Genomic DNA, 18688 nt, shown 5'->3' with positions numbered 1-18688 from the left:
CAGGAATTTATCTCGAATATATATATATCATCACATACACTTATTCATCCAATATATACAGTCATTGCACAAATACACAAACATATATGTACAAGGACATTCACTAACATTATGATAACAATAAAGTAGAAACAACCTTAAAATTAATTAGCAACAGACAAGTTAAATGACATATTTATGGAAGTTTTTTTTTTCAATTGGAATACATTTTATTTTTATTTTTTTTAAATTTTATTTTATTTTTAAACTTTACATAATTGTATTAGTTTTGCCAAATATCAAAATGAATCCACCACAGGTATACATGTGTTCCCCATCCTGAACCCTCCTCCCTCCTCCCTCCCCATACCATCCTTCTGGGTCATCCCAGTGCACTAGCCCCAAGCATCCAGTATCGTGCATCGAACCTGGACTGGCAACTTGTTTCTTACATGATATTTTACATGTTTCAATGCCATTCTCCCAAATCTTCCCACCCTCTCCCTCTCCCTCAGAGTCCATAAGACTGTTCTATACATCAGTGTCTCTTTTGCTGTCTCGTACACAGGGTTATTGTAACCATCTTTCTAAATTCCATATATATGCATTAGTATACTGTACTGGTGTTTTTCCTTCTGGCTTACTTCACTCTGTATAATAGACTCCAGTTTCATCCACCTCATTAGAACTGATTCAAATGTATTATTTTTAATGGCTGAGTAATACTCCATTGTGTATATGTACCATAGCTTTCTTATCCATTCTTCTGCTGATGGACATCTAGGTTGTTTCCATGTCCTGGCTATTATAAACAGTGCTGCGATGAACACTGGGGTACATGTGTCTCTTTCAATTCTGGTTTCCTCAGTGTGCATGCCCAGCAGTGGGATTGCTGGATCATAAGGCAGTTCTATTTCCAGTTTTTTAAGGAATCTCCACACTGTTATCCATAGTGGCTGTACTAGTTTGCATTCCCACCAACAGTGTAAGAGGGTTCCCTTTTCTCCACACCCTCTCCAGCATTTATTATTTGTAGACTTTTGGATCACAAAGCTAGAACAAATAATTTCACAATTTGTATGGAAATACAAAAAACCTCAAATAGCCAAAGCGATCTTGAGAAAGAAAAATGGAACTGGAGGAATCAACCTACCTGACTTCAGGCTCTACTACAATGCCACAGTTATCAAGACAGTATGGTACTGGCACAAAGACAGAAATATAGATCAATAGAACAAAATAGAAAGCCCAGAGATAAATCCACGCACATATGGACACCTTATCTTTGACAAAGGAGGCAAGAATATACAATGGATTAAAGACAATCTCTTTAACAAGTGGTGCTGGGAAATCTGGTCAACCACTTGTAAAAGAATGAAACTAGAACACTTTCTAACACCATACACAAAAATAAACTCAAAATGGATTAAAGATCTAAATGTAAGACCAGAAACTATAAAACTCCTAGAGGAGAACATAGGCAAAACACTCTCTGACATACATCACAGCAGGATCCTCTATGACCCACCTCCCAGAATATTGGAAATAAAAGCAAAAATAAACAAATGGGACCTAATTAACCTTAAAAGCTTCTGCACATCAAAGGAAACTATTAGCAAGGTGAAAAGACAGCCTTCAGAATGGGAGAAAATAATAGCAAATGAAGCAACTGACAAACAACTAATCTCAAAAATATACAAGCAACTCCTATAGCTCAACTCCAGAAAAATAAATGACCCAATCAAAAAATGGGCCAAAGAACTAAATAGACATTTCTCCAAAGAAGACATACAGATGGCTAACAAACACATGAAAAGATGCTCAACATCACTCATTATCAGAGAAATGCAAATCAAAACCACTATGAGGTACCATTTCACGCCAGTCAGAATGGCTGCGATCCATATTTATGGAAGTTAAAACTATATAGCCTATACTAAAAAATCCAGTAGACCTATAAGTACTGATATAGATTCTACATCATTGTAGAACAATCTCCAAAGTCTTTTGTTAAGTGGCAAGCATGGTGCAGAACAGTGGTTTTTAAAACTTTTTTAATTGAAGTATAGCTAATTTACAATATTGTGGTAGTTTCAGGTGTACAGCAAAGTGATTCAGTTATACATATATATTATATACAATATATATAATATAGATATTCTTTATAATATATAATATATATATATATATTCTTTTTAAAATTCTTTTCCATTAAAGGCTATTACAAGATAATGAATATAGTTCCCTGTGCTATACAGCAGGTCATTGCTGTTTATCTATTTTATTTATGTGCATGCTGTGTGCTAAGTCACTTCAGTTGCATCTGACTCTCTGGGACCCCATGGACTGTAGCCTGCCAGGCTTCTCTGTCCATGGGATTCTCCAGGCAAGAATACTGGAGTGCATTGCCATTCCCTCCTCCAGGGGATCTTCTCAACCCAGGGATCGAACCCACGTCTCTTTCATTTCCTGCACTGGTAAGCAGGTTCCTTACCACTAGTTCCACTTGGGAAGACCCATTTTATATATAGTAGTGTATACATGTTAATTCCAAATTCCTAATTTATCTCCCCACTAACCACTGCTAACCCCTTTGGTAACCATAATTTTGTTTTCTATGTCTGTGAGTCTATTTCTGTTTTGCAAATAAGTTTGTTTACATCACCTTTTTAGATTACACATATAAGTGATTTCATTGGATCATAGAAAAAGCAAGAGAATTCCAGAAAAACATCTACTTCTGCTTCATTGATTTACGCCAAAGCTTTTGACTGTGTGAGTGTGAAAGTCGCTCAGTCCTGTCTGACTCTTTGCAACCCCGTGAACTAAACAGTCCATGGAATTCTTTAAGCCAGAATACTAGAGTGGGTAGCCTTTCCCTTCTCCAGCAGATCTTCCCAACCTAGGGATCAAACCCAGGTCTCCCACATTACAGGCAGATTCTATACCAGCTGAGCCACAGGGGAAGCCCCACAGTTTGACTGTGTAGATCACAACAAACTATGGAAAATTCTTCAAGAGATGAGAATACCAGACCACCTGACCTGCCTCCTGAGAAACCTGTAAGCAGGTCAAGAAGCAAGAGTTAGAACCGGACATGGAACAATGAACTGGTTCCAAATTGGGAAAGGAGTATGTCAAGGCTGTGTATTGTCACCCTGCTTATTTAACTTATATGCAGAGTACATCATGTGAAATGCTAGGCTGGATGAAGCACAAGCTGGAATCAAGATTGTTGGGAGAAATACCAATAACCTCAGATATGCAGATGACACCACCCTTAGGGCAGAAAGTAAAGAAGAACTAAACAGCCTCTTGATGAAAGTGAAAGAGGAGAGTGAAAAAGCTGGCTTAAAACTCAACATTCAAAAAACTAAGATCATGGCATCTGGTCCCATCATTTCATGGCAAATAGATGGAGAAACAATGGAAACAGTGACAGATTTTATTATCTTGGGCTCCAAAATCATTGCAGATGGTGACTGCAGCCATGAAATTAAAAGACACTTGCTCCTTAGAAGAAAAGCCATGACCAACCTAGACAGCATATTAAAAAGCAGAGACATTACCTTGCCAACAAAGGTCCATCTCTTCAAAGCTATGGTTTTTCCAGTAGTCATGCATGGATGTGAGAGTTGGACTACAAAGAAAGCTAAGCACTGAAGAATTGATGCTTTTGAACTGTGGTGTTGGAGAAGACTCTTGAGAGTCCCTTGGATTGCAAAGAGATCAAACCAGTCACTCCTAAATGAAATCAGTCCTGAATATTCATTGGAAGGACTGATGCTGAAGCTGAAATTCCAATACTTTGGCCACCTGATGCGAATAACTGACTCATTGGAAAAGACCCTGATGCTGGGAAAGATTGAAGGCAGGAGGAGAAGGGGACAACAGAGGATGAGATGGCTGGATGCCATCACCAACTCAATGGATATGAGTTTGAGCAAGCTCTGGGAGTTGGTGATGGACAGGAAAGCCTAGTGTGCTACAGTCCATAGGGTTGCAAAGAGTTGGACATGACTGAGCAATTGAACTGACTGAAGTAAGGGATATCATATGATATTTGTCCTTCCCTGTATGACTTATTTCACTTAATATGATAATCTCTAGGTCCTTTAGAACAGTGTTTATAGTCTGTTTCCACTTGTTTCAAAAAGAGATAAAGAAGGATGTGTACACATACACACACACACACACACACAGAATATCTCTGGTAGGCTACACAAGGAACTAGTAAGAGTAGTGACATCTGAAGCACTAGGAGCCAGGAATAAAAAAGACTCATTAACTACATGCACAAGCACTTTTTTATATTGTTTTAATTTTTCTACCACGTGCACATACCATCTTTTCAAAATAAAATTTTCTTGCCTTTTTGATACCATGTTGCTTGTTTTACTCAGTCTGACCATTAGCAGAATCCAAGGCTTACTCTAAATCATTGCATTTTTAATCTGCTGTTTTGCAAAATATTTTCATTTTATTCAAAAGTGAAACAACATGCAAAGATATATAATGAAGTTTCTCCCTACCTCTGACTCCCATCCCTGTAGTTTTCCTCCACAGTAGGTAACTACTATTAGCAGTTTCTTTTTTTTCCCCCCTCCAGCCATGTGGCATGACATTTGGAATCTTAGTCCTCTGACCAGGGATCAAAACTGTGCCTCTTGCTGTGGAAATGCAGACTCTTAACCACTAGAATGCAGGGAAGTCCTTTTCATTTTAATTTTTTTCAATTATCAGTTTCTTATAAAACTTACCAATTTCTCTATGCATATACAGCAAATACAAATAAATATTATGTTCATCTTTTGCCCTTTTTTACAAAAATATTATGAATACCTTGCTATTTCCACTTAGTAACATACCTTATAACCAAAATCAGAAGCCACAAAAGAAAAAACAGACTGGACATCATCATAATTAAATAATATTGTGCTTCAAAGGATAATGTCAAGAAAGTGAACAGACAACCCACACAATAGTAGAGAATTTTTGCAAATCATGTATCTGATAAGGAACTTGTATCTATAATTTTAAAAGAATTATTAAAACTCAATAATAAAAAGATGACCCAACTGAAAAATGGGCAAAACATCTAAATAAACAGGTCTCCAAAGAATATATACAAATGGACAACAAACATGAAAAAATGCTCAACACCATTAACCACAGGGAAATGCATGGTTAACATCATTAACCATGGGGAAATGCAATCAAAACCACAAGAAATACCACTTCTCACCCACTGGGATGTATATAACAAAAAACACAGACAGTAGACTTGACAAGAATATAGAGAAAGTGAAACATTCACATACTGCTTCTGGGAATATAACATGGGCTAGCTGCTTTGGAAATAGTCTGGCAGTTCCACAAAAGGTTAAAATAGGTATATATGACCCAGCAATTCTACTACTAGGTATCTTCCCAAGAGAAATGAAAATATATGTTCTCACAAAAATTTGCACATGAATATTCATAGCAATACTACTCATAATAGCCAAATAAGGAAACAACCTAAGTGCCCATCAACTCACGAGTGAATAAATAAAATGTGGTATATCTATAGAATGGAATATTATTCAGCCATAAAAAGGAATGAAGTACTGCTACATGCTACAACACAGATGAACCCTACAAATATCATGCTAAGAGAAAGAAGTCAGATACAAAGGACCACATTTGCAAAGAACTTCACTTGTATGAATTGTGCAGGATAGGCAAATCCATAAAGACAAAGTAGATTAGTGGTTACCTAGGGCCAGGATTTGATTTAGGTCATACCTGAATGCTCTAGTGGTTTTCCCTACTTTCTTCAATTTAAGTCTGAATTTGGCAATAAGGAGTTCATGATCTGAGCCACAGTCAGCTCCTGGTCTTGTTTTGGTTGACTGTATAGAGCTTCTCCATCTTTGGCTGCAAAGAATATAATCAATCTGATTTCAATGTCGATCATCTGGTGATGTCCACGTGTAGAGTCTTCTCTTGTGTTGTTGGAAGAGGGTGTTTGCTATGACCAGTGCATTTTCTTGGCAAAACTATATTAGTCTTTGCCATGCTTCATTCCGTATTCCAAGGCCAAATTTGCCTGTTACTCCAGGTGTTTCTTGACTTCCTACTTTTGCATTCCAGTCCCCTATAATGAAAAGGACATATTTTTTGGGTGTTAGTTCTAAAAGGTCTTGTAGGTCTTCATAGAACTGTTCAACTTCAGCTTCTTCAGTGTTACTGGTTGGGGCATAGACTTGGATTACTGTGATATTGAATGGTTTGCCTTGGAAACGAACAGAGATCATTCTGTCGTTTTTGAGATTGCATCCAAGTACTGCATTTCGGACTCTTCTGTTGACCATGATGGCTACTCCATTTCTTCTGAGGGATTCTGCCCACAGTAATAGATATAATGGTCATCTGAGTTAAATTCACCCATTCCAGTCCATTTTAGTTCGCTGATTCCTAGAATGTCGACGTTAACTCTTGCCATCTCCTGTTTGACCACTTCCAATTTGCCTTGATTCATGGACCTGACATTCCAGGTTCCTATGCAATATTGCTCTTTACAGCATCAGACCTTTGCTTCTATCACCAGTCACATCCACAGCTGGGTATTGTTTTTGTTTTGGCTCCATCCCTTCATTCTTTCTGGAGTTATTTCTCCACTGATCTCCAGCAGCATATTGGGTACATACTGACCTGGGGAGTTCCTCTTTCAGTATCCTATCATTTTACCTTTTAATACTGTTCATGGGGTTCTCAAGGCAAGAATACTTAAGTGGTTTGCCATTCCCTTCTCCAGTGGACCACATTCTGTCAGCCCTCTCCACCATGACCCGCCCGTCTTGGGTGGCCCCACGGGAATGACTTAGTTTCATTGAGTTAGACAAGGCTGTGGTCCTAGTGTGATTAGATTGACTAGTTTTCTGTGATTATGGTTTCAGTGTGTCTGCCCTCTGATGCCCTCTTGTGAAAGTGCTGCTCTCAATATGCCAGCAAATTTGGAAAACTCAGCAGTGGCCACAGGACTGGAAAAGGTCAGTTTTCATTCCAATCCCAAAGAAAGGCAATGCCAAAGAATGCTCAAACTACCACACAATTGCACTCATCTCACACACTAGTAAAGTAATGCTCAAAATTCTCCAAGCCAGGCTTTAGCAATACGTGAACTGTGAACTTCCAGATGTTCAAGCTGGTTTTAGAAAAGGCAGAGGAACCAGAGATCAAATTGCCAAAATCTGCTGGATCATGGAAAAAGCAAGAGAGTTCCAGAAAAACATCTATTTCTGCTTTATTGACTATGCTAAAGCCTTTGACTATGTGGATCACAATAAACTGTGGAAAATTCTGAAAGAGATGGGAATACCAGACCACCTGACCTGCCTCTTGAGAAACCTATATGCAGGTCAGGAAGCAACAGTTAGAACTGGACATGGAACAACAGACTGGTTCCAAATAGGAAAAGGAGTACGTCAAGGCTGTATATTGTCACCCTGCTTATTTAACTTATGTGCAGAGTACATCATGAGAAACGCTGGGCTGGAAGAAGCACAAGCTTGAATCAAGATTGCCGGGAAAAATATCAATAACCTCAGATATGCAGATGACACCACCCTGATGGCAGAAAGTGAAGAGGAACTAAAAAGCCTCTTGATGAAAGTGAAAGTGGAGAGTGAAAAAGTTGGCTTAAAGCTCAACATTCAGAAAACTAATATCATGGCATCTGGTCCCATCACTTAATGGCAAATAGATGGGGAAACAGTGGAAACAGTGTCAGACTTTATTTTGGGGGGCTCCAAAATCACTGCAGATGGTGATTGCAGCCATGAAATTAAAAGATGCTTACTCCTTGGAAGAAAAGTTACGATCAACCTAGATAGCATATTGAAAAGCAGAGACATTACTTTGCCAAAAAAGGTCAGTCTAGTCAAGGCTATGGTTTTCCCAGTCGTCATGTATGGATGTGAGAGTTGGACTGTGAAGAAAGCTGAGCGCCAAAGAATTGATGCTTTTGAAGTGTGGTGTTGGAGAAGGCTCTTGAGAGTCCCTTGGACTGCAAGGAGATCCAACCCGTCCATTCTGAAGGAGATCAGCCCTGGGATTTCTTTGGAGGGAATGATGTTAAAGCTGAAACTCCAGTACTTTGGCCACCTCATGTGAAAAGTTGACTCACTGGAAAAGACTCTGATGCTGGGAGGGATTGGGGGCAGGAGGAGAAGGGGACGACAGAGGATGCGATGGCTGGATGGCATCACCAACTCGATGGACATGAGTCTGAGTAAACTCCGGCAATTGGTGATGGACAGGGAGGCCTGGCGTGCTGTGATTCATGGGGTCGCAAAGAGTCGGACATGACTGAGCAACTGAACTGAACTTAACTGAGGGCCAGGAAGTTAGGAAAAAATGGTATTCGATTGTATGGGATGTAGCATATTTAATTTAACTTAGTTCCTCACTGATGGGGCTTTTAGGCTATTTCATCATTTGCTGTTACAATATTGCAATCAATCAATCAATGTATGTCAGTATATTTGTAGGACAAAGCCTCAGGAATGGAATTACTGTGTCAAAGGGTATGTACACATTTATAATTTTAATCCATATTGCTAAATTTCCCTCCATAGAGATAGTGCTAATTTACACCCTGATTGGTAAATTTTTAGGATTTGTGTTTCCCCACAGTACTGCCAACAGTACATTATCAAATTTATGAAATTGCCAATCTAAGATATAAAAATGGTATCTCAGGGTAGTTTTATTTTGGGTTTTCACTGTAATGGAAGACACTGAACTTCCTCTCGTGGGTCATAAACACATTTATGTTTTCTTTTTATATCATGCATTCATTTTCCTTTTAGGCTATTGTGTTTTTTCTTATCTATTTCCAGGAGTTTATTCTAAATTAAGGAAAAAAGCCTTTGTGATATGAACTGCAAATTTTTTCCAGTTTGTATGTTTTCTCCTCTCTTTGCTTTTGATGTTTTTTATCAAGCAAGTTATTGATTTTCTAAACTATTTTATTGTAATATAATTCGGATACCATAAAGCACAATCATTTATTCAGTTCAGTGGTTTTTGGTATAGTCACAGGGTTATGCATCTATAACAACAATCAATTTTGAAATATTTTCATTAACTCCTTAGCAGTCACTCCCCATTTCTCCTCAAACCCCCGATCCTCTGCCCTGTTGTTGTTCAGTCGCTAAGTCGTATCTGACTCTTTGCAACCCCATGAACTGTAGTCCACCAGGCTCCTCTCTCCACAGGATTTCCCAGGCAAGAAAACTAGAGTGGGCTGCCATTTCCTTCTCTAGGGGATCTTCCCAACCAAGGGATCGAACCAGAGTCTCCTGCATTAGCAGACAGATTCTTTACTGCTGAGCCACTAGGGAAGCCCCACTCTAAGGCCTACTGCTGCTGCTGCTAAGTCACTTCAGTCATGTCCAACTCTGCACGGCCCCTTAAATGGCAGCCCACCAGGCTCCCCCATCCCTGGGATTCTCCAGGCAAGAACACTGGAGTGGGTTGCCATTTCCTTCTCCAGTGCATGAAAAGTGAAAAGTGAAAGTGAAGTCTCTCAGTCATGTCCGACTCCTAGCGACCCCATGGACTGCACCCTACCAGGCTCCTCCATCCATGGGATTTTCCAGGCAAGAGTACTGGAGTGGGGTGCCATTGCCTTCTCCGACTCTAAGGCCTAGGCAACAAATCTACTTTCTGTCTCTGGAGATCTGCCTAGTCTGGACATTTCCTATAAATGAAATCATATATTATGTGATCTTCTGTACCTGGCTTCTGGACACCAGTCCCTTATCAGGTAAATGATTTTTCAAATATTTTCTCCTATTCTGTTATTCTGTGGATTCTTTTCACTTTCTTGATGGTATCATTTGTAGCACAAAAAGTTATTTTTTTTTTACCTTTGATGATGTTCAATTACACACTTACACACACACACACACACACACACATTCTTGTAGCTGTTCCTTAGGTCTTTGATGTTATTTCTAAGAAGGCTTTGCCTAACCCAAGGTCGAAGAGATGTACTCCCATGTTTCAGGTTCTTATATTTAGTTCTTTAAATCCATTTTGAAATCATTTTTGTGTATTGTGTAACAAAGGAAATTATGTTTTATGTAGCCACACTTAACAACCTTTTATTATATGGCTTCTGAATATTCATAGTTAGGGTTTCTACACTTCAAGATTATTTTTAAGAATTCTCTGATTTCCTAGGGTATATTTATGATTTCCTCCTTTTACACTTAAATCTTCAACTCTTCTATAATTTATCCTGGTCTGCAGCATGAGATATGGATCCAATCTTTTTTTTTTTTTTTTTTGCTTTGGCTTCCCAGTTGTCAACCACCATCTAATCTATTAAGTAGTTCATTTGTTCCTCAGTGATTTGAGGTCCCATCTTCATAAATATATATATAAACATTTTTAAACTGTATAATGAAAATAAAGGACAACTGGAAGAGTATTCAAGAAAAGAGAAGGAAATAAGAGTGTGAAAATATATGGGCTTCATGACTTTATTTTGGGTAGAAGAAGCTCTTTAACTACTTTCTTAATTTTTTCTTGTGGGTACTGGTATGTTAAAGTTTACTATAGCTTCTAGAATTAATATTAGCCTTTGCATTCTTCTCAAAAATCTTCCATTTCACCTAGGTTTTCAAAGTATTAGGAGGGAGTTATACAAAGTACTTCTTTAAATTTTTAAAAATGCCTTCATGCCTATAGTTATACTCTTTTTCTCATTTAAGACTATATTCTTGATTAGGTTTACTTATCTATTTCATTTTCTTCTTCCAATAATATCTTCGGTTTATTTGTTGAAGTCTATAGGTTTTTTGTTTTGTAGTTCATTAATTTCTGGAATTTTAAAATGTTAGTGATTTCTTCCTTCAGTTATTCTTAACGTCACTGTTCTTTTTCTAGCTCACTAACTTGAAAGCTCAATTTATTTCCTTTTAATTTGCACTTTCATCTAGGTACATCATCTTTAATTTATCTGTCTGCCTATCTATTTATGCCACACCATACAGCTTGTGGGATCTTCGTTCCCCATCCAGGGAGTGAAGCCGGGCCCTTGACAGTGAGAGCACAGAGTCCTAATCACTGGACTGCAAAGGAATTCCCTCATTTGTACTTTATGATTACCTACATTGTTTAAATATTACAAAGAAGTTATGTTACTTATGTAAAAAGAGAGAGAGAGATAGATTACAAGAAAAGAACATTTCAAAGATCAAAATAATTGACCAGGGTCAGAACTAGGAATAAAGCAGGAGGCATTCACTGTGGGTGCAAAATGCAAAAGGGTGCCCCAAACTCAGTAATCAAGACAAATGATATCTTCATACAATAATCTGGAAAATCAAATTGTAAAACTATGACCTGCAGACTGGCTGCCTGCTTTTATAAATAAAGTTTTATTGAAAGTAGGGCCAGGACTAGAGTAAGATGAATAAGGCATGGTTTAGCAAGTATAGGAATGAATCTCACTTAGTAAAAAACTTAGTATTTTGTTCACAGATATTTTGGACTAATTTTAATTTTTTAAATATTGCATTAAAAATGTTCTTGAGGATTTCCCTGGTGGTCCAGTGGTTAAGAATCTGTCTGCCAACGAGGGGGACAACAGTTTGATCCCTTGTCTAGGAAGATTCCACATGCCTCAAGGCAGCTGGGCCTGTGCACCACAACTGCTGAGCCCTCATACCTAAAGCCCATGCTCTGTCTTAAGAGAAGGCCCCAGCACAGCAACAAAGACCCCAGTGCAGCCAAAAATTAATAAATACATAAATAATTTTTAAATGTGTCTTGATTATTAAGATTTGGGGTATCCTCTTAAATTTTATACCCAATGTGGGTTGCTTTACTTGCCTCATCCATGATCTGGCCCCATAACTAACACTTGATGATAGTATAATGACTTTTTTATTTCTTTTCACTTCTCTATGCTTTCCAAATTCTGCACAATAAACATAACATTAAGGATTACTTTGATCATCAGGAAAAGATAATCTGAAAATGAAGTCAAGACTCACTCAATGATGTTCCTTGTGGTTTCACCATGGGGCTTGTAGGAAATAAAAACTAGAGTGTGGATGGCCCCGCAGTTGTGATTGGCTTGAACCACCTGGTAGTCTGAAGGAGGAAACATGTTGCTATTAATATAATTAAACTATCATGGTCCAGGTTATCACAAACTCCCAACTGGTAAGCACACAGGACTGGTTAGGAATAAAGAGGAGAAGCAGGTTCAGAGCCAGCCCACTAAGAGCAGCCTTACCAAGGTGTAGATGTGAAGAACCAAAGCTGGTGGACATCATGGAAACGCCTAACTTGCTCTGTAACAGGAAAGCTAGTCATCCTTACACAGTCCTGCCCAGGCTGGGTTCACCACAGCAACAATTGACTGCCCATCTTCCTTTGACTTTAGTAGCTGTGGCAAAATCTCTGCTTGACCAGGGTGGAATTAACAGTTGGTGATGCCTGCAAGAGAGAGGCCCACATGCCATAACCAGGGCTTGGTAACAACCTAGAGGGGTGGGACAGGGAGGGAGGTGAGAGAGATGTTCAAGTGGGAGGGGACATGGGCAAAACTATGGCTGATTCATGCTGATGTTTGGTAGAAACCAACACAATATTGTAAGGCAATTATCCTTCAAATAAAAATAAATAAATGAAAAAAAAAGAACAAGCCCAGCAGTTGGGGGTGGGGAACTTCAGCTTTATGGAAACATGCAGAAGCCAGGGATCTTCCCATTGGATCTAGCATATTTCTGCCTAACAATGAAAGAAATGCTTTAGACCTGCTTCATTTTTTCCAACGCACTTCCCTTGCAGTATCTCAGTGAGACTTTCACCTGAGAGACTAAATGTATTATTTTACAACTCAGCAACTCACACAGTATTTAAGGACCTATACCAAGAAGAAAACCTTGACTATAACTCAAGTGCTCCTTCTGCTGTATTGGAGGCTTTCACACAGAGCCTCAGGAACTGTCTGGGGGTGAGGTAGAGGGGGAGATAAAATCTTTTTTCTATGTTGCATTTGGCAGAAGATTTTGTTCAAAGAAAAGATCTTATTGCTAAAAATAGTTTGAAACTGACTGTATTATGTTATGATGCCTCGTAAGTCTAATGTCAAGAAGGCTCTTTTATATTAAAGCTTTGCCAAGTTCCCTTTCTATCAACTAGGCTTATTCCTTTCTTTAGGCTTTTTCTGGATAGAAAAAAAGAATGATTCAGGAGGGATAAATTAGGAGTTTGGGAAAAATTCAGGAGGGATAAATCAACAGATACATACTACTATATATAAAATAGGTAACCAACAAGGACCTATTGTTTAGGACAGGGAACTACACTCAATATTTCGTAATAATTTATAAGGGAAAATAATCTAAAAATGAATATATATGTATGTATATATATATATATATATATATATATATGAATCATTTTGCTATACACCTGAAACTAACACAACACTATAAATCAACTATTAGAAAAGGAAATGGCAACCCACTCCAGTATTCTTGCCTGGAGAATTCCATGGACAGAGGAGCCTGGCAGGCTGCAGCACATGGGGTCGCAAAGAGTCGGACACGACTTAGCAACTTTCACTCACATCACATAAATCAACTATACTTCAATTTAAAAATAAAAGGGGGGGAGATTAGTTATTGGGACCTCTTTTGGAAAACCATCAGGATCCAACTCTGACCACTCCAGAATACTTTCCCTTCCTCCCCACAGTCGTGGATACAGTGCACGCTCTTTCCCACGGCAGAGGAACAACAACAACTCTTAATTTCTCCCCAGAAGGTAAGCAGTGTACTGTCGAAGGCTGCTGTCCACCGGGCATCCTCTGCCGCCTGCTCCACCAACTCAATCCCAAGGACCTAGGAGGTATACTGGGCCAGAGAGGCTGATCACACCTGAAGAAGTAGGAGAGAATAAGAGGAGGGTATTTTAGGGTATGAGACCAGTGAGCTTATGCCTATACCACTACCACAACCTCCCAGTCTGCAAGGGCCCTGGGTGCAGGGTAGATGGTAGGGAGATAAGCTGCATGCAGATTCTGCCCTGGGCTGCCACTTGCCAGTTCCACAGCAGATGTCAAGGAGGATGGTGTTAGAGTTCACTCCACTCAGCTCGCCCACAGTCCGATACAGCATCTCTGCACCAGCAGTGTTGACCTGGAAAAAGGCATCCAGAGACATGCAGAACTTCAAGCCTAGGAGATCTTCAAAGATGTGGGGGTCCCCAAAGAGGAGCTAGTAGGGGGACTGCTGATGGCTGTAATGGGTCATTGTGCTACAAAAGAATAAAAGAAGACAGCCCTTTGGAATGGCAGGCCAACCTATCTCTGTGGTTGGCTGGAGAAGGAGCCCCCAGCATCTCAGCTAGGAGACAAAGCCTCCATGGCATGGCCCTGAGAGCTATGCTGGTGTTCCCCTCTCAGGGGATGGAGGTACATGCAGTCACTCAGCCATCAGCAGCTCTGCCTCACTAATCCACAACCCAGGATATACCAAGCCATCAGCCTCTGGCTTGCTGTGGGGCTATCCCAGGTTTACCTTTCCTGGAGGTAAAGTGATGTTAAGTCACAGACTGCTCCTGGCCCTTTGGTGAAAAACTCCTTTACAGCTTCCTTCTGAACAGAGAGCTCCTCCTGAACAGAGAGCTCCTCATGCCCAGAGCACAAAATCAGGAGTCAAGCAAAAACTCATCTCTGATAATTTTCTCTTCAAGCTCTATGGTAATCAGCCCTGCAGCAGTCAGACAAGAAGGTACATTTCTCAAATCCTATTATAAATAACACTTAACATAAAACAATGTTCTGTAGAACCAAAAAAAATGTTACTTTCACATTTCAGCAGAAGCGTTGCTTTGCTTATTGGGTTTTGACAAATCCTAAAGTGCCATAGACATGGCACTTTCTCTGGTTTGAGCGTCTTTAATAATTCTCTAAAGAAACTGTGACACTTATTCTTGTTGTAACCAAGGAGCTAAACTAAGCTTTTGTTCCATTTCAAGTAAACAATGACCTTTCAATTCGCTTCATACTTCTCTGTTTCAAATATCCCACCCACCCATCCAAATGCCACCTCAGAAGACATGCTTCCTAGGAGAAAGGAAAGAAAGGGCATGGAAGAGAATGACCATGGTAACTAAATCCTTTCTTCGAGTCCCAAATGTTTTAAAATTCTTGTTATCTCTACAGAGAGCCCTATCCATTAGCTTGACACAAGGACATATGAAAATAAACAATGTTTGAGCTATAGAGTTAAAAGGCCAGGAATCAATGATGTAGGTTCAAGCCTTAGCCTTGCTATTCTGTTGTTGTTGTTGTTAGTATCTTAAGTCTCGTCTGAATCTGCAACCCCATGGACTGCAACATGCCAGCCTTCCCTGTTCTTCACCATCTCCCAGAGCTTGCTCTAACTCATGTCCATTGATTCGATGATGCTATCCAACCATCTCATCCTCTGTCACCCCCTTCTCCTCCTGCCCTCAATCTTTCCCAGTATGAGGGTCTTTTCCAATGAGTCGGCTCTTGGCATTTATTTACTGGCCTTGGGTACCTCTATGCCGCCCTCTCCTTCTCTAGTCTACTTCACAAATTACTTGAGATGATCACATAAGAATGTTTTAATGTTGGAATGTTTGAAAGTTCTAAGTGTATTACAAATGTAAAAGTATTATGTGGATTATGAAATTCTGACCATATTCTGAAAAAAAAGTGAAAGTATTAGTCTCTCAGTCATGTCTGACTCTTTGCGATCCCCTTGGACTGTAGCCCTCCAGGCTCCTCTGTCCATGGAATTCTCCAGGCAAGAATATTGGAGTGCATTGCCATTTCCTTCTCCAGAGGATCTTCTAGACTTAGGGATCAAACCCAGGTCTCCTGCATTGCAGGTGGATTCTTTACCATCTGAGCCACTGGAGCTCTATATTCTAGTCTCTATTAAATTGGCTTTTTGAATTTGGTAGAGCACCTAATAACTTCCATGGGTGCCGGGGACCAGCCCCGGCTGATCCAGGGTATTCGAAGGAGAGACGGCGTAGGCGAAGATCAGGATACAATAGCTTCAATTAGATATTAATTAAAGATATAAAGAGTAATAGAATAAGGATAGCTCAGTAGGAAAATTCAGTGGAGAAAAGAGGCTGAGTAGCTTGGTTTAAGCGGGAGACCAATAAAACTTCAAGACAAGAAGTTTGCACCACTTACGTAGGCCGCAGGCGTCCTTCCATTCTCCCGAAGGAGAGGAGACACTGAGGCCTCCCAGGTCGGATCTTAGAAGCCCAGGCATAATTAGTAAGCATGGTGGGTTCCGCGCTCCAGATGGAGACTCAGCCAGAGTGGGAGAGAGAGCAACATGGGGAGACCAGTATTTCGAGAAACTGATCCCAATTCTTTATTTTCCAGAGTCTGTTTTTATACACTGAGATGTTATACAAAAGTCACGTGGGGACAGCAGTCCTGACTTTTATTAAAGTCAGGTGCTTCACACAAATGTATACAGAGGTCTTAGGGGTGTTACATCATCTTCTGGCCAAGGGGGCCTGCTGACAATTTACGACCCTCTCCTTGTGACAGCGGTCAGTCAATCAGGACACTTATTTCTCCAGGGCTGATTATTCTCAAAACAGACGCCACCCAAGTAAAGTTACATTCCTACAGGGTGAGGGTGTAGTGGGTTTTAGTTAAGGAAAGAATTTACTTAGCCTAAGGTCTAACGTGATTAATATCAAAGGTTAATACTTATTTCTTCTATATATTCATTAATGTGTGTAAGGGCAGGGGATGTGGAGACTTAGCAACAAACATTGGCTCAACAAATGAAAAACCCTTCACCAACACGATTTCTAATCAGCCCATTATACTTATACTAATAGTTTTCTAACTTTTCTAAGGAACCTGTTTTTAGAAGGTTTAAAGCATCTCGTGCCTCTCACGGTTGGGAGGCTGTGAGCAATCACATGTGGCCGGACGAGCCTGTCAGGCAGGCTAGAGAACCTTCAGAGGAGTTTGTAGGTTAAAACACTCTTGTCACACCCAAGAGTTTTTATTGACTGGAGCTCTAGGTTAACTCCTTCTCCGAAAGAGGTGGTGGGGGACAGCCCCCCGTAAAGTCAGAGGTGTAGGTAAGAGCACAAAGTAGTAAAGTAGGCAGGCTCTGGTTATGGGGGTAGACGCTCGAGGATTTCCAGGGGGACTCCTGAGGCTCGATCCCGCCTTTGCGTATGTCAAGCCTCCTTCCTCATGACCTTTGCCATGGGCGGAGTACCTCACTCTGGCCCCCAACACATGGGCAAAGTTCTTGGGAAAAACCTTAAGAGTCCTTCCGTGATAACTTGGTAACGGAGCCTGTCCCTTTGGTTTGATTATGCCAGCAGCATGGTTAAGAGAATCCTGGCCATCTCCTCCTCATCACCATCCCTAACCCTTCTAACGCATACAAACATTCCATGGATGCTTTGTATCTGCTATTTACCCTGAAACCTCTCAACACCAACTAAAGCATACTGATAGTAAGGATTACTATAGAAGCTGCCCCTTGTTATTCCTTGAGTCTCTATGTTAATTCCTGGGGATGAAAAATGATGATGGCCATTGTGTGCCCTTGGCTATTGGTGCAGACTATGAGCTCACACCAGTACCCACCTTCATGAAACAGAAGGCAGGGCTCCAATGGGGACTGTCAAAGGAGTACTTCATAGTATTGGAAGAAAACAGTATTATTACATAGGCAAAACTAACAAAGTTTGACAGCTGATTACTCATACTGAGTGACTGCTATGGGCTAAAATACATCCCTCCCCTCTAATTCAAATGTTGAACCCTCAGTACCTCAGAATGTGACTAGATTTAAAGATGAGGTCTTTCAAGAGATGATTAAGTTAAAATGAGGCCATTAGGGTGTCTGAACCCTGGTGGTTTCAGTCGGCAAGGCTGCCACCCAAGTGGGCCCACCACACCAGTGGGCCTGGAGGACAGTATTAACCCAAAGAGGATTATTTTGAGCCTTAAAATGGAATTTTCCTGCTAGGCTTCAAATTTGCTTGGGACCTGTGACCCCTTTCTTGTTTCCAATTTGTTCCTTTTGGAATGGGAATGACTATCCTCTGCTTCCCATACTTGGGAAGCAGTTAACTTGTTCCATTTCACAGGTTCACAGCTAAAGAGAAATTTTGTCTTAGGATGAATTATGTGTGTGTGTGCTCACTTAGTCATGTCCAACTCTTTGTGACCACATGGACTGCAGCCTGCCAGGCTCCTCTGTCCATGGAATTTTCCAGGCAAGAAAACTGGACAGGGTTGTTATTTCTTACTCCAGGGCATCTTCCCGACCCAGGGATCAAATCCCCATCTCCTGCATTGCAGGCAGATTCTTTACCACTATGCCAGCTGAAGCCCAATGTGGGTGAGGGCTTCCTGGGCTGCACATGCATGCTCAGTTGCTCAGTTGTGTCCAACTTTTTGCGACCCCATGGACTATAGCCTGTCAGGCTCCTCTGTCTAGCCACCTGGGAAGCCCAGGATGACTTATACCTTGATTGGTATCTCTCATACATACTTCATTTAGATAAGATTTAGGACTTAAAAATTGATGCTGGAATGGGTTAAGAATTTGGGGCTGCTGGGATGGGCATGATTGTATTTGCATATGAGAAGAACATGAATTCT

At 40.3% G+C, this 18688-nt stretch overlaps 1 protein-coding gene across 1 annotated transcript in view; it reads right to left on the bottom strand.

Moving 5' to 3' along the window:
• TRMT2B (tRNA methyltransferase 2 homolog B) overlaps positions 1–18688 on the bottom strand; it is an 80628-nt gene that overhangs the window by 11977 nt on the left and 49963 nt on the right. The window contains 7 exon segments of the mRNA XM_059883826.1: positions 12033–12132; positions 12364–12480; positions 13829–13918; positions 14009–14016; positions 14089–14307; positions 14571–14669; positions 17581–17720. Of these exon segments, the coding sequence (XP_059739809.1) occupies positions 12033–12132; positions 12364–12480; positions 13829–13918; positions 14009–14016; positions 14089–14307; positions 14571–14669; positions 17581–17720 (773 nt within the window).

Source organism: Bos taurus, chromosome X, assembly GCF_002263795.3.
Source record: "Bos taurus isolate L1 Dominette 01449 registration number 42190680 breed Hereford chromosome X, ARS-UCD2.0, whole genome shotgun sequence".
Taxonomy (NCBI): domain Eukaryota; kingdom Metazoa; phylum Chordata; class Mammalia; order Artiodactyla; family Bovidae; genus Bos; species Bos taurus.
Note: the sequence above shows the minus strand (reverse complement) of the source record. Positions and strands in the feature narration are given on the sequence as shown.